This window comes from Desmodus rotundus, chromosome 1 (genome assembly GCF_022682495.2).
Source record: "Desmodus rotundus isolate HL8 chromosome 1, HLdesRot8A.1, whole genome shotgun sequence".
NCBI classification, from domain to species: domain Eukaryota; kingdom Metazoa; phylum Chordata; class Mammalia; order Chiroptera; family Phyllostomidae; genus Desmodus; species Desmodus rotundus.
This window is the reverse complement of record NC_071387.1, coordinates 241,127-269,041: the sequence shown is the minus strand read 5'-3', so window position 1 is coordinate 269,041 and position 27,915 is coordinate 241,127. Positions and strand designations below refer to the sequence as shown.

Below are 27,915 nucleotides of genomic sequence, written 5' to 3'. Positions count from 1 at the left end.
AACTGCATCCGGACTTTGTTGTGGACTCTGCCTGCTGCCCTTCTCTCCCCGTTCGAGTCACTGCCCAGGCCAGAGACGGCTGCCCTTGCCCTGAGACAGAGGGTTGGTCGGTGTGTCCCAGCGAGGCCCAAAGGGTTCTAACGAGCCACCTGGCTGAGGACCATGGGCCTGGGTGACACTGCGGCCCAACACAGTGACGCACAAGCCACCAGCGAACACAGTCATCAGACATGTGCTGGCTTCTGCTGGACATGGTCAGGCTGGAGACGGGGGAGGGTGGCTGTTGCCGTCAGTGAGTGTGAGTCCAGCTGTCACTGTAGAACTTAACTTGTCACCTTGGACCGTCAGGCTGTACACGGCACGCTCTGCAGACAGACACACGGTGCTCCACCCTGGGGATCAGAGGCAGGTTGGGCTCGTCCACCCTATGCCACTGAGAGCAGATGAGGAGCCCCTGAGGCACCATCCTCTCCAGGAAACGACCAGCTTCTGGGTCGTGTCCTGTGAGGTGTTCAAGGCAAGGCTGACGGGTGGCTCAGCTTCCACCTTAGCCCCCCGTTCCACAGAGAGGCAACGTTTGGTGATTCCAGACCATCCCCTCCCAGAACTGACCTGAGGAGACTTTCCCTGGGCTGGGATCTGATCCACATGTTCCCAGTTCCAGCACCAGACAGTGGGTTCTGGGACCCCTGTGGTTATGTGCTCCACACTTACGGTGGCGGGCGATGCTGGGAGTGTTTTCTGTTTTCAGCAGAGAATGTGGTCTAATTTTGCGAGAGGCCATTTCCTCCTGCTACGTACAGGGCAGCCTTGTGAGCACATTTCTGATGTACTCTGGTGACCCCTTAGGGCTACTCTGCTCAGGGCCCAACACCAGCCTGTGGGCACCAGCAGGACCCAGTCTGCAGCGGGTGCCCCTTCCGGCTGGTTGGTGCATGTTCCAAGTAAGAGTCTGCTCTGATTGGCCTGTGTCTGCTCTGATTGGCCTGTGTCTGCTCTGATTGGCCGGTGTCTGCTCTGATTGGCCAGTGTCTGTGCCCGCCAGCTGGGGCAAATGTACGTGGACCACACCACCCAGGGGCCCCTCCTGCCGCCCACCCTGTCCGTCCAGCCCTGAAGTGAGCACAGCAATGATGCCTGCGCGCTGGCTGATGGTGAGCGTGCTGTTTTGAGGCACCGTGTGAGCCGTGGCTACGTTGTAGCTGTTCTCGTCGTCGGCTGTGTCCATTGCTGTGACTTGCATCCTGGTGGTGCCTGCAGGGAAACGCGGAGGGGAGTTGATATCCCAACAGCTAACAACCAGCATGGCAACAAAACTAGCACAGAAGTCTAAAGTGCAACATGCTCCTGTTTGGTCTGCTCGCTGTGCAGACCATAGTACTGCCTGTGAAGTGGGACAGCAGTACAGTCCACCTCATTACTGTAGCAATTCCATGGTTATTTGTTTACTCATCTGGAAAGCTTTAGGGCTTCTTCTGACACGGCTGTAGCTGTGGGAACACTGTCCCTCATTAACATGAAACTATCAGGGACCTGAGGGAAGGGCATGTGGCTGTCCCAGGTCTCATCCCTCCACCTGCCCCACTGCTCCCAGGCCCTGTCCCTCTTTCCCTGACACTGTCAGGGGCGTCCTGTCTGGACGCTGGCCTCACAAGCCAGAGGGGAGAGCTGGGTGGGGGGAGTGAGTCCTGGTCGCTCACACCAAGACTTTGGAGTTTGGTCCACGAATGGCCCTGAGTGGCTGTGCCCCTCGTGTGGTCACCAGGAGATGGGTGGTGCTGGCTGGTGAGCAGGGGTTTGCTGTGGGGACAAAGCTGCCACAATGACAGAAGAGGGAGGAAAGGGGGAGAAAACAGCAGTGGCTGCCACTGGCAGGCGAGGGGGACCGGAGATCTGCCCATCGGAATGTCCCGTCATGCAGAATTTTCAGTGTCGTTCACTTTTTGGCTGCTGCTGTCTACTCTGAGCTCAGAAGCTGGCCCACCGTGTAATCTTCCCGCCCAGCGAGGCCCAGAGCTTGTCCACGAGCACAGAGCTTGTCTATAACTCACACGGCTCAGATCCGCGCCCAGCCCTGCCCACCTCCACCCTCTTATCCTTCGTGTGCAGCCCCTGGAACGAGAAAGGGGCTTAAAACTGTGTCATGAGTCAGTTCACAAGACAAGTGGCTGTCTGAAGTATGTGGAAAGTGAGGCCGTCACCCCGGGTTCTAGAACCCCCGGAAGCCACACAGGAGACACTCGCAACAGCGCAGATCGCTTCTTCCCATCCAGGGTTGTCGTCACCTGCAGCCACCGACTTTCCCTTCCTACGACAAACACCAAGAGGAGGTTTGTCCGCCTTGGCCAGATGCTCAGTTAGTTGGAGCGTCGTCCCGTAACTGAAGGGCTGAGGGTCCAATCCCTCGTCAGGACGTGTATGGGAGGCAAACAATCATCACATTGATGTTCCCCTCCCCCGCCCCCTGTCTCTAAAAGCAATGACCAAAATGTCCTTGGGTGAGGACAAAGAAGAAGAAAAGAGGTGGGTCAGTGTCCGGGCCAACGACGCTGTAGGAAACCTGGACTTTCTCGTCCTTGTTCGATTTGATCTGAAGGTGACGCAGGAACACAACCCGCTTTGTAAAGGAAAGCTGTGGTGTGCCCATGTGTGTGTGCACAGAAACTGTGCTAATTGTGTGCCTTCTAGATTATGGAATCGGGGTGGTTTGATTTTCTGTGTTTCCCAAACTCACTCTTTTAAAACAGTAACTGCACATCATCAGAAGGAAACAGTAACATCCCATCAAGTACGCGATCTGCAAAAGAAGATCTTAAAGTGCAAACTCCAAAATGTGACAGTTTTCTCCAGGTGATGAGATTAACAGTCTCTTACTGTAAAAAAATCATTCAAAAAAAGCTTTCTTTACTAACTTTTAAGAAGTCTGACATTTGAAGACAGCATCTGTGGGTGACATATGTCCCCAGGGGCGGCTCTCAGAGGCTGGGTCAGGGACTTCCCAGGGCAGTTAGGACCGGGGCCAGACCAGGGGCCAGACCAGGGGCCAGACCAGGGGCCAGACCATCAACAGGCGGGGAAGGGTCTGGGTGTCAAGACAAGTCTGCGAATTTCAGAAAGGCCTACCTGACCCCAGCTTGGAGGGCAGTGAGCTGGTCTGTGTTCATGGCTGACCATTCTGGGGAGTAACCCCCTCAACAGCCCAGCTACAGTCCCCAAGCCAGCCCACAGCCCCCTTACCTGAGTGGCAGACAATCAGAACATAAACCAGGTGGGACTGGCCATAGCTGCGGTGGCCACTGTAGTGAAGGGTCAAGTGTGTGATGGAGGCGGGTGGCCATGCTGTCTTGTCACCTCAGCCACTGATTCCTTTTTGCCCAAAGACTCTTGACCTGCCCCATCCAGGTCCATCACAGTGTCAGGTGGAGGAGTTGGGAAGCCAGTGGGTGCAGCTGGAGTGGCCTTGGAGGCACCCCAGGTGTTATAGGGACAGGACAGTGACTTCAGCTGCCTGTCAAGGGCAAGAGACGCAGAATCCAGCAGATGTCCGGCTGCACTCACTCCTTGGAGCCTCCTCTTCCAAACAAGGATGGTGGCTGCCAGCCACTGACGGGTGGGCGGGAGGGGAGTGTAAACACCCAGCTCCCTGCACAAGGTGGCCTGAGACCGTGTGAACTACAGGAGCAAGGCGGAAACAGAAGGGCCTGTTATGACTTAGCTTGGAGAACCACACACCATTTTCACAGCACAGATCAGCTCGGTTGTGTGAAGGAGGGGCTGTACAAAGGCAGGGGTGACAGCATGTGGATTTGGGGGACACCTTGGAGGCTGGCAGCTACACTAGGAATGTGATTTGCTGCTGAAGGGGTGGGAGAGGGAACAGACCTCTCTCTACTCATCTGGGATCGCTAAGCCTGGGAGAGCTCCAGGGTCTGTCCTGGTCTGGGGTCATGGTGACCATCACCTGGCAGTCTGTGGTCCCCTCCCCCCTGTATGTCAGTGCAGCCCCTTTGCCAGCGTCACACCAGGACTCTGCCCCTCTCCCATGCCCATGCTGAAAGCCACAGAATATTGAGTTTATGGTGTTCTCTCTGGGCTGGGCTGGTGGGGGGAGAAACAGGGAAGGGAAACAAAACCCAAGAAATACACCTTCCTTTTAAAAAGCATAAAAGAGAAAATAGTGGATATTTATTACTGGAATCCACACAGTTCAGGTAGACACTCTTCATTCACAAGCCTGGCTCTGGGAGGACAGAAAAGTCATCATCCAGGTCATGGGACTTGGGTGTCCCCCTTTGGGGAACCCACCTCAGCAGGAACAGGGTGGGTCGTGCTTAGGTCTCCCTCATGCAGGAGAGGGTGTGATGGGGTCCTCACTGATTGTTCGCCATCTCTCTGTATTGAACTCAGCTCTGGTTCTAAGAAAAGTGTGGCCTCTGGGAGCTGTTAGCACCCTCGCTATGATTATGCAGATGGGGATGTTTACCCTGTTATCACCCTGAGTCTTGCTGGACTCCCAGCCATTGGGTCCACGGGAATTTTGTGCTCTTGGGCCATTGTGGACATCATCTGGGAACGGGTGGCCAGGAATGACCAACATTGCGCATGTCCATTATCCCATCAGACTTCACTTCACAAGAGTTTAAAGATGCAGTAAGTACTAATTTCGAGATGGTGTCAGTGGTGCATGAAGCCCTGTGGGGCCCGGGTACGAGGAAAGTGCATCACAGAAGCTGCGGTGTGTGGGCTTCATGAACCCCATATGCAGATGGGGCGCACCTGCCACAGGAGAAACTCGGTTCTTCTTGCCAATGCAGTAAAGGATCACAGATCAGCAAGTGTACTAGTGTGCAAGCAGGGTGTGTTCGTGATACGCTCACATGGACGAGGACAGGCCTTGCCGAGGTCGGGGTGAAAGGCAAGAGCACCAGGTCCTTCGTCCTGAGGACTCAAATAGTTGGTGGGATGGGGGTGAAGAAGTTACATATTGATTGACAGGTGAAAGTGGTGCCAGCTTCCATGGGGGCCCACCCAAACGTAGGTATGTGTGGGGGGGTCTGTTAGCCTGAATCCTTATCTTGCTTCAGACCCCATTTGGCCATCTTGTAAAATAGATCCATGACAGAAGACAGTTACCCAGTTACCTAAGGGCTCTTTCTCTAAGCACTGGGGACCCCATCATAAAGCAGATAGTGGCCAGAGGAAAGCTAGTAACCAAGTTTGTTTTCTGGGTCCTGTCCTTGAGTGCTGTGGACCCCCTCCCATCTTCTAGGCCTTGGATGAATAGTTTGAAAGCCTTTGCCAGATAGTGGAAAGGATACCTGGAATCTCAACGTGTTAGCATGGTGTTTCTTGTGATGCTGGAACATCTGGCAATAGAACTGGACCAGGCTCAGGACTGCTGAGTTAGTCGGAGAGACATGTCTTCCTCCGCCTCCCTGCCCTGGCTTACCATCTATCCCACCTAACACACTAGTGCAGGGACATGCTGTTCCCAGTGTCAGTCCTCAGCAGGGGGTGGGCAAGGGTCTTGCTTCACAGGTCACTCTCAGTAGCACCTGCCTGTGTTGAGGGGGCTCTGAGGGTGCGCGGGCTCAGTGGGAGGGTGGTGACGTGGAGGGAAGCGCATCCCCCACCTCAGGGCCGCTGAGTCTAGGTGGGGAAAGCAGTGGGGTCTGCTCAAAGTCTGAATTTGGCTACAGACCCCTACACTCTCCTTATCTTCCTCTGTCCAGCACTAAAGACTCGGGACCCATGGGCACTGAAGGCTGTTCAGCAGGACTTGTGATCTCAGCGATCCCCTGCGCTGACTCAACTTTGAATGTCAACCCAAAAGGCTGGAGTTCCCATTTCCACTGTACAGACTAGGAAGCAGGCACAGAGAAGCTGAGAATCTTGCCTTACATCACACAGCTGGAGGAGACAGAGCTGAGACTCACACCCACTACAGACTGATGTGGAATCTGTATGCTGTGCACCAGGAAATGCTGACCCTGAAGGGGCAGCAAGGAGACTGAGGAAGACCAGGTGCCCAGACTGAGCCAGGCTCAGTCTGTGCACAAGCATACGTCCCTCCCTGTCAATCACCTCTGAGGCCCACAGGTTGTAGGAAACCAGAAGAGCCAAGAGAAGCCAAGGGAGGAGGGTGGGGAGCCCATTAGGAGAAAAGGCCCCACTGCCCAGGAATCCGGGGAATTCCCTTCCCTGGTGAGTCAAATCCTTCTCTGGTCAGTAACCAAAGTAGATTGACTAAAGACTTACGCATTTGCAGGAGTTGAATTTCTGTGGCTGAGAGTATGAGTTTTTTGTGGCTCTTCCTAAACCCTCTGCTTTTAGTGATGGGGGGAGTGAGGGATGTGGGCTTCATATTTGTATGTAGACAAAACTTGTTAGAATAGGACATCAAAAAACCATGGAGAATGGTGCTGACATCCCCATATCACTATGGAACTGTTTGTCCATCTCATCTCTTGTAATGAAACTGGAGGGTTTGTTTAACCAGTTACTTCTGTACTAATTACAATCTTGGGGAGAGTAAGGGCCCGTAGACTTCCTATGGCTGTTGATATGCGACTTAATGCTAATGACTCACTCAGTCCACCTGCAAACATAGGGCTTCTCCGCTGTGTGTCCTCTGGTGTGTGATGAGACGTGACTTCCGTGTAAAGCCTCGCCCACACTCCCTGCAAACATAGGGCTTCTCTCCTGAGTGTGTCCTCTGGTGTGTGATAAGATGTGACTTCCGTGTAAAGCCTCGCCCACACTCCCTGCAAACATAGGGCTTCTCCCCTGAGTGTGTCCTCTGGTGTGTGATGAGAACTGACTTGCATGCAAAGCCTCTCCCACACTCACTACAAACATAGGGCTTCTCCCCTGAGTGTGTCCTCTGGTGTCTGATGAGATGTGACTTCTGTGTAAAGCCTCGCCCACACTCCCTACAAACATAGGGCTTCTCCCCTGAGTGGGTCCTCTGGTGTGTGATGAGAACTGACTTGCATGCAAAGCCTCTCCCACACTCCCTGCAAATATAGGGCTTCTCCCCTGAGTGTGTCCTCTGGTGTCTGATGAGATCTGACTTCCGTGTAAAGCCTCGCCTACACTCCCGGCAAACATAGGGCTTCTCCCCTGAGTGTGTCCTCTGGTGTCTTATGAGAACTGACTTCTGTGTAAAGCCTCTCTCACATGCCCTGCAAACATAGGGCTTCTCCCCTGAGTGTGTCCTCTGGTGTGTGATGAGAACTGACTTGCATGCAAAGCCTCTCCCACACTCCCTGCAAACATAGGGCTTCTCCCCTGAGTGTGTCCCCTGGTGTGTGATGAGATGTGACTTCCGTGTAAAGTCTCGCCCACACTCCCTGCAAACATAGGGCTTCTCCCCTGAGTGTGTCCTCTGGTGTGCGATGAGAACTGAATTCTGTATAAAGCCTCGCCTACACTCCCTGCAAACATAGGGCTTCTCCCCTGAGTGTATGCTGTGGTGTGTCATGAGATGTGACTTCCGTGTAAAGCATTGCCCGCACTCCCTGCAAATATAGGGCTTCTCCCCTGAGTGTGTCCTCTGGTGTCTGATGAGATCTGACTTCCATGTAAAGCCTCGTCCACACTCCCTGCAAACATAGGGCTTCTCCCCTGAGTGTGTCCTCTGGTGTGTGATGAGATTTGACTTCCGTGTAAAGCCTCGCCCACACTCCCTGCAAACATAGGGCTTCTCCCCAGAGTGTGCCCTCTGGTGTGTGATGAGATGTGACTTCTGTGTAAAGCCTCGCCCACACTCCCTGCAAACATAGGGTTTCTCCCCTGAATGTGCCCTCTGGTGTGTGATGAGATGTGACTTCTGTGTAAAGCCTCGCCCACACTCCCTGCAAACATAGGGCTTCTCCTCTGAGTGTGTCCCCTGGTGTGTGATGAGACGTGACTTCCGTGTAAAGCCTCGCCCACACTCCCTACAAACATAGGGCTTCTCCCCTGTGTGTGTCCTCTCGTGTGTGATGAGATGTGACTTCCGTGCAAAGCCTCTCCCACACTCCCTGCAAATATAGGGCTTCTCCCCTGAGTGTGTCCTCTCGTGTGTGATGAGACTTGACTTCCAGATAAAGCCTCGCCCACACTCCCTGCAAACATGGGGCTTCTCCCCTGAGTGTGTCCTCTGGTGTGTGATGAGATATGACTTCCAGGTAAAGCCTCTCCCACACTCCCTGCAAACATGGGGCTTCTCCCCTGAGTGTGTCCTCTGGTGTGCGATGAGATGTGACCCATCATTGAAGCTTTGTGAACACCCTCCATGCTTGGTCGTTACAGTTCTTGACATTCCTACTTTCACAAACAACTTGCCTGTGTCCTCTGGTCTCTCTTTCTGACCTCTATGGGGCTCTTCCTCCATCATTCTCTCATGCTCGCTGGAGCTCCTTATCCATTCTTTGGAAGGTTGGAAAAAGGGTCTTGAGATTCTCCGCTGACTGATCCTTTGAAGCAAAGGTTTGGAAGTTTCTTTGACCTCGTGACCTTCAGCTTTGTCATTCCAGCTGTGTGTACTAGTTTGTTGCTGCTGCTGATTCTGATCCTCTGGGCAGGGTTCCTCTGCTTGGACGTGTTTTCTTGCAGATGTTCCTGGGAGAATCTGAGAGGGATGATTGAGTTCCATGTGTTGGCTGAGGAACTTCTGACTGGAGAAGGACAGAGGGCAGGAGGGACACGGGTGCATCTCTGTCTTTGGTTCCGCTGAAAGAGAAAGGTTTGGTCAGGGCAGATGTTGACGAGAACGCCTGGGCTGCACGACTTGGCTGCTGGTGAGACCTGCCCCATGAGTCTTTCTTACTGTGGTGACAACACAAGCTCCGTCTCCCACAAAGCGTCCACTCGCAGCCTATTTTCCTTTTTAGTTTTGTGCAGTGCACCTTCTTCAGAAATCCAGAAAGCCCCCATCAGGAGGGTCTGTTCTAATATTGCCCAGAGTAGGGGCTTTCGAGGAGCACGAGAGGCCATTTCACTCCCTGTGCGGATGGGACTGCAGTGACCTTTCCCTTCTATAGGCATCTTCTAGGTCGTGTTAAAGAGCAAACCGCAGGCCCCAACTAGGAATTGCTTCTGTTCTCTCTGGTTTCCAAAACAGTAAAATAAAATATCTTTCCTGCCCTTGCTCGTGTGGCTTAGAGGATTGAGTGCCAGCCTGCGAAGCAGTCACATGTTCGATTCCCAGCCAGGGCACACGCCTGGGTTTCAGGCCAGGTCCCCAGTAGGGAGCGTGCGAGAGGCAACCACACATTGATGTTTCCCTCTCTTTCTCCCTCTTCCCCTCTAAAAATAAATAAATAAAATCTTTAAAAAATGTCCTTCCTCAAGCCTCACACCAGACATTTATGCTTCATTTCATTCGGCGTTAGCCCATTTCAAATACACTGAGAAGTCCTGTTTCAAAATATTTCTCCAACCACACTTCTTCCACGCCCGACTCCTGTTCCTCTCTGGCCAACCGCCACGCTCTCTCACTTGGAGATGAAGCAATCTGAGGGGATTCCCCACTGGAGTTTATTTTCTAAAAATTAACAAAGCCCAATCAGAACAGAGAACACAGCACTCTGCAGCTGACGACTGCACGCTTTCACTCAGGAGAGTCCCCAGTGTCTCAACTCGGATCATCGGCACCGCATTTCCGGGCTGCGGAGCATCTGTCTGATCTCCGTTCTTACCCTCTGTGCCTAGACGAGCGAGACCCGAGTGACCCTCAGCCAATTAAAGGCCCCACCTCTTTTCTTCCCTGCACTAGCGGCTCCCTCTGCCTGGGACCCTTTGCCCACAGGTATTGTTGTAAATGTTATCTCCCTTTGAGAGATCCTTTTGGGACCACTTGCCACACCGCACCTCCCCTCACACTGATCCCTAGGCTCTCGTCCTGGATGAGTTTTCTCCAAAGCACTAACCGCTGTGCAGTGTTATGCACATGCAAACACGTGTGTCTGGGCTTCCCTCCTCCACCATCAGCCCCTCCAGAGCAGTGATTCTCGTCCTCATGTTAATCTGTACATCCTGGTCCCAGGACCCTGTGCGCCAGAGTAGGATCTCACCTGACAATTTACTGAAATGACGGACAAACGTGCCCTGCCTGAAGGGTGTGGCTCGGTGGGTTGGGTGTTGTCCCACAAAAATGAAAGGTTACAAGTTTGATTTCGTCAGGGCACATGCCAGGGTTGTGGGGTAGTTGGGGCGTGCCAGACAACCGATTAATGTTTCCCTTGCACACTGATCTTTTTCTCCCTCCTTTCCACTCTAAAAAAAGATTTATTTATTTTCAGAAAATGGGGGGAGGGAGGGAGAGGGAGAGAAACATCAATGTGTGGTTGCCTGTCACACGCCCCCTACTGGGGACCTGGCCCACAACCCAGGCATGTGCCCCAAACGGGAATCTAACTGGCGACCCTTTGCTTCCCAGGCCGATGCTGAATCCACTGAGCCACACCAGCCAGGGCAAAATCCTTAAAAAACAATGAATGCCTATAAACAAAAACATTTTATTTAGAAGTACAGATGAAAGTTAAGAAGAAACAGCTATAAAAATGTCAGAAAAACTGCCTGGTGAAAGAGCTGGTCAGTGCTAGAAAACTTTTCTTTTTTGCCTCTCAGCCTTTCAGTACTACATGCGGTTGTGTATTTTGTGCATGAAATATGTTAAAGATAAAAAATATAAAAATTTACCTAAGAGTCAAAGGCATATGAATGAACTGTGAATTTCTGAAGCATCTGATTTGAAACTTTACTGACTTTAGAGTGGATTTTACTCTACTTAGGAGTTGGATCAGGAATATTTCTATGGAGAATTCTCTCTTCTCTTTCTGTTTTGAAGAACAGTGGTGCCCACCTCTCCCAGCCGCGAGCTCTCTCTTCCACTTGCTGCCCCACTTGCTGCCCAGCTCCTGGCCATACTCGTCCCCGCACCAGACCAGCAGCTCACAGCCCGGCCTGACGACCCGGCAGGTTCGGTAGAAAATCTGCCCATGGTATTGAAAGGCCACCAGGTTCTGCTCTTCATCATCCCGGGCGCAGTTCACATACCTGGGATTGAGGTAGATGAAGGGAAAGAAAAGCACAGCGATGCGTTCCCACTACCTGAAAAGCCCTTCCCGGACCACCTGCCACACCGCACCGTCCCCTCCAGCAAAGCAAAGTCCATGTCCAGCTCCTCACTGACTCTTGCGGCCCTCAGGCTCTGGTGTCGCCCACAGCCCCTACTGCTCCCGGGGACCTTCTGTTCAGCGTCCAAGTGTCTGTCAGCGTGTCATGTGAACTCCTACCTCCAAGTCCTGCTGGCAGTGCTAATGCTGCCTAATACCATTTTGTAAAACCCAGTTCCAGACTTAACCTCCACCCTGACTGGCCATAATATCCAATGATCTCTGGCTTCTCCAAACTCTAAATCAAGTTGTCTCACACCACAGAACCTGGTGCTTGATATAGGGCCTGCTTCTAAATTAGCTCACTAATTATTCAGTACTCAGCCCACGTCTGTTTTCTCTCAAGAGGCCTTTCTCCAGCCCCCCTACACTTTATTTAGGGTACCATTCACTTGCCTTCCCAAGGATACCATAGAAAATCAGAGGTCTTTTTGTCTTAGTAGAATAAAACAGAACAATAGTAGTTGATTCCCATTCTGTTATCCATGATAAAAGAGAGCCCCTCTCAGGAAAGGGGCCCGTGACCACTCCTCTGCAGGCCTCAGAGCCCAGCTCTAGTTAGAAGTGAGGCTGGGCCGGTTTGCTGCCCTCCCAGGTTTAGGCCGTCCTTGGTTTGTGCTATCTTGACACTGTGCACTTCTTGGAAATTATAGTTAAATGTTTCTAAAAGCAATTGTTTTATGTCTGTCTGCAAGAAGTCCTCCATAAGGACATGGGTTGTGTGGTCTGTTCAAGTAATGTATTCCTTCGTCTAAACTGGAATATAGTGAGTGCTTAATTAATGTTCATTTGATAAATTAAAGTGTAATCCAGTGCCCCTGGTGAATCTAGGCTCTTCAAGGTCCTTTCCAGTGCCCAGATTGTGTCTAGCAGAGAGCTTTACATTTTGAGGACATATGCGCTACTTTCTTCCTAAATGTCCCCTGAAATGAAAGAACACTGTATGGAGAAAAAGAGGAAAAAGGATTAAGGGAGACCGCTGAGCGAGGCATGATGAGAGGGAGAGACATATGGGCTTGTGGGGGATGAGTCCCCTCTGGCACCCAGAGACCCGTTGACCTCACCTCATCCAGTTGGCCCAGGATTTGTCCTTTCCATCCACATACTCATAGCAGTTTCTCCCCTTGGTGATCTGTGTTTCAGAAAAGAAGTTGAAGACCTTTTATTTTTTTCATGTGGAGGTAATAGTCAGAGAAATTATTTTACTCCACTGTCATCAAAGCTCTTTCAGCCTGCATGGGGATTCCACTGCCAGTTGTGACCACACGATATTTTCCTTACTCATCATCTACACATCTGAGTCTGGCTGTCCAATCAGAGCAGGAGCCTCACAAGGGAGGAGCCACTCCTTTGTGTCTGCACCACTTTGCTCCCACTTACGCTCTGATCCTTAAACAGGAGCTCTGTGTTCATGTGAAGTCCCGTCAGTGCACACAGCTAACCATGTTGTCCCTCCATGTCTAGCATGTAGGAGGTGAGGTCCCTCCAGGCCTCAGAAGGAATGTGGGAAGCCAGAGGACAGTGGAAGAGGCAAATACTTCTCACCAGCCAGGAGTATCTGCTCTTGGCTGCCTCTTCATCTTCTGTGATGTGTCCTTCATAAGGGCCAAAGTGCAGACCCACTGGCAAATCAGCTGCCTCATTCCACACTCCAAGCCCAGCCTCAGGGATGCCCGATGGCCCGATTCTCAACCCAGGGGGCAGGGTGAGGGCCGAGCGGTTGGGATGCCCCTTGTCCGCTGCACTGTCCTTTACAAATGTAGGGGGTCCATGCACAGCACAGCTGTCGATGAAGAAGTTCTGACACTTCTCACAATCTGGAGGCGAGAGCAACAGGGGTTAGGGAAGGTACAGCGTGTGTTCCTGGACACAAAGAGCTTCAGAGGGCGTCCGGCACTGACATCACTGAGACTCAATGCTGTACTCCAGGTCACTAGAGGAAGGGAATGATTTGGGGACCAAAGGACTAGAGAAATTACTGTATTATAACACGCTTCTTTGTGAGGGTCACTTACAGAGGTAGTCATCATCCTGGGGCTCGCCGATCTCTTCTCGTAGGCTGTACATCTTCACTTCAATCTCCTCTCTCCTGAGTTCTAAGTTGGAGAAGTCCAGGTGAGCGAGGTTGGTGGGGTGTGGAGTGTTAGTTCCCATTTTGTCATATAACACACAATCTCCTCCCATCAAATTATTACCCGTCCTTTTGCATATTCTGGTATTTTACTGTTAACTACTGGTTCAGAAGACTAAGACTCCACACCAACTACAGATGACTGATGCAGTTTTAGTTCCTAGATCTTCCCATTACCAGGTGTAACTTGCCAACCTGTAACCATTCATGAAGTATTTATGGAGTGCACATTATGCGTTAGGCCTTGAGCAAAGGCCTGGGCACCCAACACCAATAAAGTGTGGCTGCTATGATCACAGATGCATTTGCTGGACAACTTGCACGTGTCACTTGTTTTAAATGTAACTTAACCTTTCAAACAATACACGAGCGATGTCTCCTTCTCTTCACTTTACACAGTAGCATTCAGGAGCTCGGAGCATTTTCAGGATTTGCCCACAGCTCCAGTGCTAACTTCAGCCTCAGCTCAGCCCAGCTTGAATCCGAGTCCATCCAAAGTCCGCCCCACAGACCCAGGCCATAGTTATCAGCCCTTCTGTAGGACTTAGAGGAACTAACGTTTCCAAACTATGTTCTCTTACCTGATTGTCGTCTAGTGTGCCGTCCAAAGGCACACGCTTCTCCAGGAGGGGACGCTGCATTCTGGGCCTGCTCTGAGTCACTTGCAGTCATCAAATTTGCTGTTCCTGACAATTCCTTCAAACTGTATTCACTGCTTAATGGCACCCTGGATGTTGCCTTCAGTGTAAGAGTCACATATTACAAAGGTAACATGTATTTAATTTTTTAAGGCTCATGATACATTTTATATGCACGTCTTTAATACTTCAATCCTTGGAAATACCTAGGGAGTATGAACATTAGAGGGGATAGGGCCAATGTGAGCAGTGAATCCAAGATTAGAACTCATGCCTTATGGGTCTTTTCTTTCAACTGTCTCTATAATATTGAGAGTGAAGGATAAGGTTGTACCAGTAGGTAGTTGTCTTCAGTTTCATGATCTATAACATGCTAACTTTTAATGTTATAGTGAATGTGCAATTCAATAATGTTCACCAAAGTGTTCTGTGAATTGTGTAATACAGTATGAATGTAAGATTACAGTCCTGCTATCAATTTACTGCTCAGCTCTCTCCATATTTCAAATCTCACAGAAAGTACCTTTAGCCTTCATTGATCATCTTCTAGTTTAATTTGTAATTGTGAAATAATTCATTCAGCAAACATTCGGGGGCCCTCAGGGGCCCTGATCTGGGCCTGTGACCTCTGAGAAGTCTCAGGTAGGAACCAGGCTCTCTAAGAGCTCACAACATAGAGGTAGGTGGGCTGAATAAACAATTCCAAACAGGATGAGAGTGGCCTCATTAGAACTCAGAGAAAGAAGCAGTTACGTCACCTTATAAGAAAGGGCATTTGAAATCAGTTCCAGATGGATGAGTTTCTGTCGAAGAATATGTAACTATATGAAGTCCTTAAGTCATTGTATTATTTGTTGTTTCTCAATCATCAAACCTGAAGCTCCTCAGGGGTGGGAGATGCTCTTTGATTAGAGTGGGAGGCTCTGATCCTGGGGATTTTACATCCTTCTTCACCTGGGGCATCCACCGTGCCAACTGCCTGCACATCGTACGCTTTCCTTACTCAGAGGGTCTCAGTGCGAAGAACTTTGGTTGAAACCATCAGTCAGATGAGTGATATATTGACATATGGATAAGACAATGTAAACCTTAGAAAACTATGAAAGTTTTATTTTTTAATTTTTAAAAAAAGATTTTATTTTTTTTGAGAGAGGAGAAGGGAAAGAGAAAGAGAGGAAGAAAAACATCAATGTGAGAGAGAAACATAGATGAGTCGCCTCTCACCCCCCCGCCCCCCAACCGGGAACCTGGCCCACAACCCAGGCATGCGCCCTGACCAGGAATCAAACCGGCGATCTTTCGCTTTGCAGGATGACACCCAACCGAGTCACGCTGGCCAGGGCAAAACCATGAATGTTGTAATGAGTGTGTAAGTGGTTTAGAGAAGACACTGTGGGTTAGATTGCACCACCCCTGACACTGTGATCTTAGACATATAGTCAAACATTTCTGTGTCTCTGAAAGCTCACTCTCCTCATCATAAATGGTGACAGTTACATTACCTACCTCATCAGGTGGTTGTAATGTGAGTTTATTCACATAGAATTCTTAAAGTCTGAAACATTGTGAGAACGAAACAAGTGGCAGTTACTCTTGTTGCTGTAGTTGTTAACTGTTAAGATGATGATGAGCCCTGGCTGGTGTGGCTCAGTGGATCGAGCGTTGCCCGCAGACTGAAAGGTCACCAGTTCCATTCCCCGTCAGGGCACACGCCTGGGTTGTGGACCGGGTCCCCCAGCTGGGGGCGTGCGAGAAGCAACTCATTCATGTTTCTCTCCCTCTCTTTCTCCCTCCATTCCCCTCTCTATAAACAAATCAATAAATAAAATCTTTAAAAATGGATGATAATGTCGGACAATGTGTTGACGAGACCAGGAAAGGAAGGCTGCAGTTCCTAGGATACTTTCTGCATTTTCCTACTCTTACCTCCATTTCTATCCATGAGAAAAATGTTGTCAACAGGATTTGGGAAATACTCACCTTCTGGGGTTCACTCCGTTCCCTTCCGAAGGCCACCCAAGAAGATTTCACTGAAAGATGATGAGAAATCAGTGTTTTGATTGGTAAATGTCTCCAAAATCTGGAGATTCTTATCAGGGACACAGAATTCTGAATGAGAACAGTCCAAGAACAATCCAGGGTGACTGGAAAAGGTTTTCTGAGGTATCGTAAGGCCTAGGCTTCTGTTGGGGCCATCAACTAATTTCATTAGAAAGATAAAGAAAACAGACAGAGTGCCATCCACACTTCATCCGATGTTCATACAGCATCTATCACATTTATTAGAAATAAAGTGGCCTCTCCTGACAAAAATGTCGTAAAAGTGACTGCACAGAAACTCCCTGTCTTTAACACACCCCTTCCTCCGTCCTGCTTTCTTCATTCACACTGGCCTTGTCGGGGCTACGGCACCACGGCCACCTCGCCTCCTTTCTCTGGTCCCCTCCCACCCGGGCACTTACTGGCCGTCCGCGCCCTTCCTTAATCATTAGACTCCGGTCAGCACCCACAGTCTGCTGACCACAGAAGCAGAATCCCAGTCAAGTGAAAGACTGGACCTTGACTTCAGCTGTGTTTCAACCCCAGACCCATGGAAGTGGACTGGCCCTACCAAGCGAGCACTCGTGATGCTGGACAGAATGGCACCAGGGCCGACACCAGGAAAGATACAGTGATCAACCCTCCCTACCCGGGGCCTCCCCCAAACTCCCGTAATCTCCACGGTTAATACCGTGTCCGTCTGTCCCCATGCAGGCCGTGGGCAGCCGGGTGTTGGAACTCTCCTCACCGGCCAGACTGCCTCCCTGTCTTCCGATGACAACTATTCTGAATTAGCTATTTCTTACTCACTTGTATGTTCTTATACACTTACTGCTTATTACTGTATCTATAAATACATGTGATTATGTTGCACTTTGAAAGTTTACACGAATAGCCCCTTACTGTGCGACACACTGTTTGGCATCTTGCTTGTTCGCTGGACAAGCAAACCTGTTCGCTGGTTAAGTCCCGAGATGCAGCCTGACCTAAACAGGTCCGTGTCGGCAGGCGGCTCTGGTTCCTCCTGCCCCTCACCTTGGCGCCTTGGAGTCCACTCTTCATCAGAGTCCCCAGGGTCCTCCTCCTGGAGCTCGGCGGCCGGCCTGCGGTGACACATGAAAGCTGGTCGCGGGGCCCTGAGACCTGCAAAGAGACAAGACCTTCGTCCTGAAAGCAAAGAGCCTGGAGGAGGAACGAGCCCCAGGAAGCCCGTGTGACTGGCTCCCACGGGATGGGAGAGTCTACGAGGAGTTGCTGTAGGCGCTGCACCGTCAGCGTGGCCGTGCGAAGGAGCAAATCCCCCCTTCGTCGTTGATACGGGAGGGAGCCGCAGGCGGAGGGAGGGGGCCGCCCCAGCCGCAGCCCGCCCAGCAGCCCGTCTGGTCACCAGGCTCCTCCGGCCCGGAACCAGCGCGCTACCTCGGCTGAGGAGCACGTCGAAGTTCCTCTTCAGGTTCCGGTGCCGGCCTTTCTCCCAGTCTCCCATCGCTGCCCACTCGTCCCCGGAGACGTAGAGGGAAACGTCTTTCCAAGCGTCTTGGGCCTGGGGAGGAGAGCGGACGCACCAGTAACTCAGTGATGCGCGCGAGAACGTGCGCAGCGGGTCTGCCCCGCCCCCGGTGCAGGGAGTCTGCGGGGCCGCTGGGGTCCTCGTACCGCAAGCACCGAGCCCGAGTCTCTCTGGGTCCGTGGTGTCCCGGGTCCCCGCCCGCACTCTGCGCCTTCCCCCGCTTCCCTGACCCGGCCCTGCCACGCGGAGCCCCATCTCTCCCACCAGCGCCCTGCACAGGCGCCGCAAGGGTCAGTCACCTCGAGGGCCGAGCGTCTGCGGAGCCCTGTCCCCCGCTTCCCCCTGACCCCACAGCTCACCCGAGGCTTCCGCCCCGTCAGCCACGCTTCTCCCTCAGGGAGCTCCCGCGGGCCCCGTCGGGGTTCATGGTGTCCCAGCCCCGAGTCCGAGGCGCCTGTGGAAGGAGAAGGCGCTGAGAGCGCCGAGCGCCTTTCCTGCGTTGGCAGGGCGCTGGGAGAGGGGGACGCGGGGCGCTGCAGGAGGAGGGGCCGCAGACCCGCCCGCGGGGGGCGCCCTCGTTCCCCGTCCCCCTGCGCACCGCCTCAGCGCAGGCTCCGGGGCGCGGCCGGGCGTCGGAGGGGTCTCAGGGGAGGGCTGGACTCACACCGGGTTCTGCAGACACCGGCACGCGACGCAGGCGCGGCCTCCAGCAGACCGCCGTCTTCGGGGGAGACGCGGGCCTGGTGCTCTGGCTGCGGACACTTGGAGCCCCTGGGAGAGGGGGTGGGACCTCTGAGGCCGAGGGGCTTCAGGCCCTCTCCACTGTCGAGTTAGTTTCCAGGACGACGGCATTCAGGGCCTCTGAATTGGGGAGATTTGGTCTTTCCGGGCGAGCTGCAGGTAGGGTGCCCGAGCTGAGGGGAACTGGGGTTTTCAGGCTGTTTGGGGGTGTAAGCGTTGGGGGTTAGGAGATGTGGGGTCCTCCGGGTTAGCGGACGCGGGCCCCTGGATGCTGAAGGGATCTGCGGCCCTGCAGGATGAGGGCAGCTGGGGTCTCTTAGGCTGGACTTTGAAGGTCTCGGGCTAAGGGTCCCATATGGCAAGGTTCCCGCTTACCGGTCAATCTCCCGGGGGCCCCTGACACGCTGCTCACCTCGCGGAGAGCCCACTCCGAGCTCCCTAGCTTCCCGCTCTCGGGAGGTGTGAGTGTGCGGGGAGGGGGGCCCCCCCAGCAACGTTCCTGCCTGGATAGCAACGTGGGAGCAAGCCGCCAATCAGTGCTGCGATCCCAGGGCCCTGCCCGCCAATGGGCGGTCAGAAGAAGCTGAGAGGGCGGGTCAGGGGGCGGAGCCAGCCTTTGTGGGTTCGAGACTGGCTGGGAGAAGACACGCCCCACCCCGCGGGGATTGGCTGCTCTGGGTCCAGTGAGTGCCTGTCACACAGCCTGCAGCTAGGACTGTGGCTTGGCGTTTTCTGTGGCTTGTTTTCCTGCAGCTGGTGAGGGACCCACCCTGCAGGAGCTGGGAGCCCTGAGCCGCGGCGGACCTTAGGGTGGACGTGGCCCTCCTGCCGCCTGACAAAGTGTCTTTGTTCCATCAGACTGTAGTGGGGATCCCCAACTTTCGTCTAGGCCCTTCCGTGCTCTCCCTTTTCAAACCCACTTTCAGCAAGAGCTGCATAACCAGTGAGGACGCGGTCAAGACTGCATTGCATTCTGGGAAACTGTTACGTCAGTAAATTCTGACCACACAATTGGTAGACACAAAGTAAGTTCCAGAGGGTTCAAAATTTAAACACAACAAATGACATCGTAAGTACACTGGAAAAGACACTGGGAGAATTTCATGTCTCACAGAAGTGGCGTTATGAGTAATAGATATGCTTAAGTAACTCAGGTCTGAAAATATTTCAGAAATTGGAAGACAAGATAAAACTAAACAAAACTAAATAAATTTTTAAAAATACTGAGAAAACCTACAAGTATTTTGCATAAAAATAAGGTACCAAATTTGAGGACAGGTCCACAGAGCAGGGTCAGTGTAACTGCTGCTGGCTTTCACGGGATAAAATGGGAAGAGCGTTTCTGGTCCTTACCTCGTTTTGAGCACATAAATATTCCTTGATTTTCATGGATTGCAAATAAGCCAACTAGCTAATTATTACTGTGAAATTGCATAAAGGGAAACCTCACTAAAGTAGAGTTGGGGGTCAGTGGGGGTTCTGTCACATAGCAGCACCCGGGGTCCATTACAGGAAAAATTGTCTGTCACAGGCCCCAACATGAAGATGTACCTACATGTGCTCCCAGGAGAAACCAACTCCCCAGCAACTCAGCCAGAGAGAAACCAGGGTCACCCTGAACCAACACTTTCCTCCTCTGCACTTTTGTTTGAAATGACTCCTCCCAACTTCCTCCTTTGTCCCTGTAAGGCGACGTACCTCTCCTTTAATTGTGGAGCTTGCCTATGGTTTTTGTACAGCTTGATTGTCCTAAATTGCATTTTTTACTGTTTCCGAATAAACCCCTTATCTGCTGGTAAAATGACTGGCTGCTATAGTTTTGAGGTCAACACAGTTTGGGGGCCTGTATGGGGATCCAGAGGACTCCTGGAATCCCTGAGGCTGATGAGCAAGCAGGTGCAGTGACCTTGCTCTGAAAGGCTCGGGGAAGGGTCCTTTCGTGCAGACTCTCTGGTGATCATTTCGAGAATAGCCATCCAGAAACAGCATCCTCATGCCCTCTGACCCAGAAATCTCACTTTTCAAAATTTCCCCTGGTAGCCCTGGCCTGGTAGCTCAGTTGGTTAGTGTCCTGCCTATGTGCCAAGGTGGTCAGTTCATTCTCCAGTCAGGGCACATACGAGAAGCAACCAATGAATGAATACATAAGTGGAACAACTCTCTCTCAAATTAATAAATGAAATTAAAGGAAAAGCATAAAAAATGTCCCCCAGTTTTGCTTCCCTGTGTATGAAATGAAGTATGTTTAATATATTTTATCCAACACTTATATAATAACAGATATAATTTTAGTATATATCTTACTAAATTATCGTTAGTATATACCTTACTAAATAGTAACATATCTTACACATTTTAACAAATTCAGTAGAAGAGAATTTGTTAAATTATGGTTTCTAACACTGTGAAATATGATAGAACATTAAAAATGGGTGAGAATATATGACATTTCATTCAAGAAACAATCTAGTAAGGTGGTTCTAATGTATTTTAAAAGAGAATAATTTTCTTAGTAATGTTGTGATGTGAGAACAGTATCCTGCAAAACACGTCGTGTTAAAGAAAAACCAGGCAGAAGACACGTGCTGAAAAGAGACGCAGGGACTAGTCACAGGGGTCAGGGTCTGGGCAACGTGCAGGGGAAACTTGCTTTTCCTTCATGTCATGTGGAATGTTGTGTCATTTCTTTTCTCCTTTACTTAAAATAAACCTATCTATACATATTTTTGTAGATAAAAGAATGGATGAGAAGTAGTTGGTTATATATGTATGCATTTAAAAATGACTCACCAAAAACTCTGCCCACCCTCATTACACCCAGTGGCCCCGGCCGCCTTCCTTATCCGAATAGCACCCTGACCACCCAAAGCGTCTGATTTGCATCCAGAGCTCTATTCCAGCAGGAACACTTCCGTAGTGCAAAATGTACTATGTCACGTAGTTACTGTTTGTTTGAGAGAAGAAAACCATTTATTATCAAAAGAATGAATTTTTAAGTGTTGGATCCAAGGTCACTTATAGAAATGCTATTAAGAATATTATAAAGCCAGGGCTTCTGGCCAAGATGAAGGCGTAGGCAGACACACTGTGCCTCCTCGCACAACCAAAAAGAAGGACAACAACAATTTAAAAACAAAAAACAACCAGAACTGACAGATAATTGAACTGTGTGGAAGTCGGACAACCAAGGATTTAAAGCAGAAATATTCATCCAGACCGGTAGGAGGAGCAGAGACGGGCAGCTGGGGTGGAGAGGACTCACGGCAAGGCAGCTGGCGGACTCAGCTAGGCGGTGGATTGTGGAACAGGACAGGCCAGTCTGAAGCTAGCAGACCCTGCGGCCCCACATTCACGCATAGATAAACCGGGAGGAATGGCGGGGGATCAAAGCAGACCTCGCAACCCAGGGCTCCAGCGCAGGGAAATAAAGCCTCAAACCTCTGACTGAAAACCCCTGTGGGGGTTGAGGCGGCAGCAGGACAGACTCCCAGCCTCACAGGAGAGTTCATTGGAGAGACCCACAGGGGACTAGAGCATGCACAAGCCCACCCACTCGGGAATCAGCACCAGAGGGGCCCAGTTTGATTATGGGTAGCGGAGGGAGTGACTGAAACCCGGCAGAGAGTGGAGCAAGCACCATTGCTCCCTCTCGGCCCCTCCCCCACATACAGCATCACAGCACAGCGAGACCAGCGTTACCCCACCCTGGGGAACACCTAAAGCTCTGCCCCTTTATGTAACAGGCTCACCAAGACAAAAAAAAAAAAAAAAAAGGCCCAAATGAAAGAACAGTTCAAAGCTCCAGAAAAAATACAACTAAGCAACGAAGAGATAGCCAACCTATCAGATGCACAGTTCAAAACACTGGTAATCAGGAAGCTCACAGAATTGGGTGAATTTGGTTGCAAATTACAGGAAAAAATGAAGGCTATGCTAAGAGAAATAAAGGAAAATGTACAGGGAACCAACAGGGATGGGAAGGAAACTGGGACTCAAATCAATAGTGTGGACCAGAAGGAAGAAAGAAACATCCAACCAGAAAAGAATGAAGCAACAAGAATTCAGAAAAATGAGGAGAGGCTTAGAAACCTCCAGGACATCTTGAAACGTTCCAACATCCGAATTATAGGGGTGCCAGAAGGAGAAGAGGAAGAGCAAAAAATCGAAAACTTCTTTGAATAAATAATGAAGGAGAACTTCCCTAATCTGGCAAAGGAAATAGACTTCCAGGAAGTCCAGGAAGCTCAGAGAGTCCCAGAGAAGCTGGACCCAAGGAGGAACACCCCAAGGCACATCATAATTACATTACGTAAGATTACACAGAAGGAGAGAATCTTAGAAGCAGCGAGAGAAAAGGACACAGTTACCTACAAAGGAGTTCCCATAAGACTGTCAGCTGATTTCTCAAAAGAGACCTTACAGGCAAGAAGGGGCTGGAAAGAAGTATTCCAAGTCATGAAAGGCAAGGACCTACATCCAAGATTGCTCTATCCAGCAAAGCTATCATTTACAATGGAAGGACAGATAAAGTGCTTCCCAGATAAGGTCAAGTTCAAGGAGTTCATCATCACCAAGCCCTTACTATATGAACTTTTAAAGGGATTTATCTAAGAAAAAGAAGATAAAAAATGTGAACAGTAAAAATGACAGCAAACTCACAGTTATTAACAACTACACCTAAAACAAAAACAAAAGTAAACAAAGAAAACAACTAGAACAGGAACAGAACCACAGAAATGGAGATCACATGGAGGGTTATCAACAGGGGAGTGGGAGGGGGAGAGAGGGGGGAAGGTACAGAGAATAAGTAGCATAAATGGTAGGTAGAAAATAGACAGAGGGAGGGTAAGAATAGTGTAGGAGATGTAGAAGCCAAAGAACTTATATGTATGACCCATGGACATGAACTACAGGGGGGAATGTGGGAGGGAGGGGGTGGGCAGGATGGAGTGGAGTGAAGGGGGGGAAATGGGACAACTGTAATGGCATAATCAATAAATAAACAACAACAACAACAACAAAAAGAATATAAACCATGACTAGTGTGGTTCAGCTTCTGTGTCTGGCATCTGGCAACTAGGGTTCATTGTCCAGCTCCAGCTCTGGAGTCTGGCTGTGGGGTCTTGGTTACGGATCTGCCTCCTGTGTCTGCGGTCTGTGGCCTGGGTTTGAATCTATTGGGCTGTGGGTCTCGGATCTGAGGTCTCTTTGGGTGTGGCGTTGGGGTCTCTGGGTTTGTGTGGGGGGTCCACGTGCATTTCTATAAATTTATAGTCGTTGGCTCCAAGTCAATGCCAAGAGGAGTCCCAAGGTTGTGTTGTGGTGATGACGGAAACTTTAGTGCCAATACCTCAATTTTAATACAGAATGGCTGTGAGCACAGAAGGGTTGTTAAGAAGCTCAGTATTGTCACAGGTGAACACTGTGTATCACTCAACAGTGCTGCTTCTTAGTTACTAGCATCAGGGCTGTGAGGAGGCCCTGAAGTGAGGCAGCCCCGGGGCAGACTCCCTCTCCCGCTGTGCTGCTCAGGCTGCTCCGCTCACCTGGCTGACCTTTCATTTCCTCTTTGCTGGGCTGCATTTGCACATGAAGAAGTGAAAGTTGGAAAAGGAGCCCCTCTGAGGTCAGGCTGGGCGAGCACAGAAAAGGCCTCTGGTGGTGTCACCACAACAGACTAGATTATTATTATTTTTAAATTATGCCATGTTTTCCTCTACATCGTTTTAAGCCCAAACTGAGGTAGCCTGTTTTTGTTGTGGTTGCCGCTTACTTAAATTATATAGAAGAATAGAAATAGTTGAAAATCCCACCCAAATAGGTAATAACTGCTATTATTTAAGTATATGTGCTTCTAAACAAGCTGGGGGTGTGTGTGGTGGGATGGGCAGAGGAGGGCAAAGGGGAAAAATTGGGAAGCTGTAATAGAATAACAGTAAAAAATTATTCAATAAAAAAGTATATATCCTTCCAGACACCACTACTTGCACATTTCCATTCTTCCACTTCTTCCTAATGTGTGGATGCATCAATACATTTTTTCCAGAGTGTTTTTTATGTACTATTTTTATTATCATTCAGCTCAAATTATTTTTTAACTGTAATTGTAATTTAATTTGCATGTTATTTAGAAGTGTATTCTATAATTTTTAAATATAAGGACTTTGTAGTTATCTTTTATTACTGATTGCTAGGTTAGCTGTGATGAGAGCAAGAAACATACTTTATATAATTTCAATCCTTTTATATATATATTTTTGAAATTTGCTCCTTAGTACATGGTCAGTTAAAAAAAAAAAAGTTCCAAGCGTGGTTCTCTGCTGCCACCTCTTGTTCATTTTGGGAATAACACCTTAGTGCCAGTCAACAAGAAAGGTGGTTGATTGTGGTGGAATGTCAATGACTGTTGATGGCAATGGTATTTAGAAATGTATTTTAAATTGTCTAAATGTATGGACTGTCTATGTTACCTTGTGACTGGTTTCCAGAATAGGACAAAGGAAGCAATAAACGTGTTTTATGTGCCATTTGTTGGACTTGCTGTATAATGTAAGAGTCAGGTTTTTAGAAGTTCCAAGTGTGCTTGAAAATCATTTGTAATTTGCTTTGTTCGTTGCGGCTTCCTGAAATAATGAAGAAAGTAAAATCTATTTAAAATAAATTTTAACCCAAGAGGCTAAAAAAAAATAAAGCCACTATCATTTTATAAGTAAAAACCAAACGAACCCTTTGGCCAAGCCACTAATGAGAGTCCCAAGTGTGCATCTCTGCTGCCATCTCGTGGGAATTGTTGGGAATAACATCTTAGCACAGGTCAGCAGGAAAAGTGGTTGATTATAGTGGAATATCAGTGAGTGTTGATTTTTTTTTTAAGACTGTTCGGTGGTACAAGTCTCAGGTCCTAATGTAAGTGACCAGTTCCTTGGGACCACTTTTTATGAGCACATGATATTGACAAAACACTGGAATTGGGAGTGCACCATGGGTTCTTTTATTTGATTATATCTTTAAATTATTCTTTGTCTATGAAAAGATATTTATTTCTACATGTTATTTACCACACAATTTACTAAGTTGTATTATTTATAATAACTTTAAGTTGATAATCATGAGTTGTCAAGGTAAATAAGATAGCATGCAATAATAAAATTACATTAGTTTAGTTGTATAAAACATGAAAAAATAGTTAAAGCTTGGAATAAAACATGAAGACATGAACAGGTAAAATGTGTTAGTTATAAGTTCATTAGTAATTAAATAATATAGTAAAATGAATCTTAGCATCATAAATGAGTTCAGGGCCTGGAGCAATGGTGTTCTAGAAATCAGAAGTATTTTGTAAGTAAAATTGTGCCCCCTGTAGGTTATCTGAGGAACTGACAATATGGCAAATGTCCACATTTTCAAAGAGGAGAACGTTTGATGGTGAATTCTAGAATCTAAAAGAGTAAGATTATAGATTCTAAGTTATGTTAAGAAACAATTATTGAAGAGTGATTTGTGGGCAATGAAAAGAGACAGTGAGCCTCAGTGCTGTGGTTTATCATATGTGGTTCAGTCTCTTAAGGTGCCATATCTTCCTTGGCTTCTGATCTTTTGCGGGTGTCTTCTTAGCCGAGGACATTCCTCCCCAGTCTTTGCAAGATGGCTGGCATTTTTATTTATTTTTTGTTGTTGTTCTTTAGCTCTCAGCCTCCAGGCTGCCTGTCCAGAGGGAGGTGTGATTTCAGATCCAGGGTGCAAAGTCACATGCTGTTTGTATTCTAATGGCCTCTTCATCCTGCTCCATACAGAGGAGGGTTTCTCATGGCTACGGATAATTCTTTCTCCTGGGAGATTTTTCTCTGCATTGTAGGTGCTTATTCGCAGTCCTTACCTCTGTTCAGTGCATGCCAGTAACTCCCACCTTAACCCCACCCTAAGGACAGTCTGAAAGGTGTCCACACAACGTGCCAAATGTCCCCTTGGGGGGAAAGTCAACCTCAGGTGAAAACCACTGATCTTGAAGCTGGATCATCTTTGGAACCTGAGTGATCTGGCCTTGGTAAGAAGTGTTTTCACTATCAACCACGCAAATTATTTTCTAACTCCAATTGTGATTTATTTTGGGGTGGTTATTTAGAAGTGTATTTCATAATTTGTAAATATAAGTACTTTCTAGCTATCTGTGTTACTGATTTCTTGATTAATGGCAGTGATAGGAAGAAATAGATATAATTCTAAATAAATGTCAGTCCTTTGAAGTTCGTTGGAACTTGCTTTATATCACTCTATGGTCAGTTTTAAAAAAAGTTCCCAGGGTGCTTGGAAAGCATCTGGGGCGTATTTGCATTTTTGGGGTGTAGTGAAGTACTTATGCACATTGAATGCAATTTGCTTCTCATGTTTTTTAAATATTTTTACCAATTTTTGTGGGCTGTATTGGTTCTGAAACAGAACCTGAATTATAGAGATTTATTAAATCTCCTATTGTGAATATTAATTTGTGTATTTTTCCACATAGCTCTGTTCTATATAATTTTGAGTTTATATTATTAAGTGAATAAAAATTTGGAACTATCTGGTAAATTGAACTTACTGATATGAAGTACTCCTCTTCATTTGTAGTAGTGTTTTTTTTTTTTTCTTTCAGGTCTACTATAGGTTATATCATTTTCATTTGGTTAATGTTCGTGTACTATATTTTTCCCATTCTTTCACTTTAGATCTCTTGGTATGTTTCAGATAGCTCTCAGTGTTTTGTGTTAGTTATGAGTGGCTATTAAAATCAATTAAAGAATTGACTTGGGTGGAGGATGTGATGTAGGGGGCCCAGTATTTTTCCCCTTCAGTTGTTCCAACACCTTGTATTATATCACAAATGTTTTCCCACATATGTAAGGAGATATTTTTATCATAGAAAATAACCACAGCTCCTCATCTCACTGCCTTATTTATGCTCTTCTGTGTGTGGGGTTTCTGACTCTCTTCTGTGAGTGAGGTTCTCCTGCCTATGTATGTCTTACATTAGGCCATTTTAATTGGCTAATCTGTGTCATACCTGTTGGATTATTAGACCAGCCCAAAGATTCCTGAGGTCACAGGAAAGGTTGTTTCCCCACCATGTAAGCAAGCACTCAAGTGTTTAATATGAGGTGAATTAGGGGGGTACATGTACGTCACTATTTACTTAAGGAAGATTTAAGAATTTAAAATAACTTATTCTCAAAGCTGAATGATTATGTCAGTGAAATAGGGAACAATGTACAAATGTACCTTGTGGATATACAACTTCTATTTAATGTCTCAAAGGTGACAATGAAGAGGGCTAACATTTTGCACTTGGCACGTTGATTTTAAACTGGCTGTTAAGGAAGGGAAGGCTGAGCTTTGAGCATTGGCAGTATCGTAGCCAATGAGGTTTATCCGAGGCGCAATTATTGCTAAAAGAAAGGGAAGACTGAGAAGTTACATAGGATTGTCATCTCATTTCTTCCTAAGAGGTTTAGTTGCCACAGTTTGGTTTAGGAAGAGAGCTTCAGCACCATCACCTCAGCTTCAGACAGTGACACTCCTAGCAAGAGCCTGTTGACCCTCTTACCGTCTCCTCGTGTCTTAAAGTTTTGGGAGTTGCCCAACAATAATCAACCTGCCAGGTATGCTGGCTTTTTCCCTAAATTACCTGCATGTCCCCCATTTCACCGTTGAAATCTA

General features: G+C 48.7%; 1 protein-coding gene and 1 pseudogene across 8 annotated transcripts; one reads left to right on the top strand and one right to left on the bottom strand.

The window, feature by feature from the left end:
• Positions 1-4,174: 4,174 nt before the first annotated feature.
• On the bottom strand, positions 4,175-18,703 carry LOC128780232 (histone-lysine N-methyltransferase PRDM9). 8 transcript variants are annotated; one of them, XM_053918398.1, is made up of 12 exons: positions 18,635-18,703; positions 18,080-18,342; positions 17,841-17,935; positions 17,391-17,514; positions 17,007-17,114; positions 15,912-15,961; positions 13,875-14,031; positions 13,178-13,258; positions 12,708-12,979; positions 12,227-12,294; positions 10,850-11,043; positions 4,175-8,715 (listed from the first exon to the last, which is right to left on the bottom strand). In XM_053918398.1, the coding sequence occupies exons 4-12, from the start codon at positions 17,455-17,457 to the stop codon at positions 6,590-6,592; spliced, it is 3,123 nt and encodes a 1,040-aa protein (XP_053774373.1). In that variant the 5' UTR covers positions 17,458-17,514; positions 17,841-17,935; positions 18,080-18,342; positions 18,635-18,703; the 3' UTR covers positions 4,175-6,589. The 8 variants fall into 8 exon arrangements, with proteins under 8 accessions (XP_053774373.1, XP_053774363.1, XP_053774368.1 ...); XM_053918388.1 differs by having other exon boundaries at positions 18,080-18,375; positions 18,598-18,689; XM_053918393.1 differs by having other exon boundaries at positions 18,598-18,686.
• Positions 18,704-27,587: 8,884 nt separating this feature from the next.
• LOC128779774 (U4 spliceosomal RNA) lies at positions 27,588-27,655 on the top strand (annotated as a pseudogene).
• The last annotated feature ends 260 nt before the right edge of the window (positions 27,656-27,915 follow it).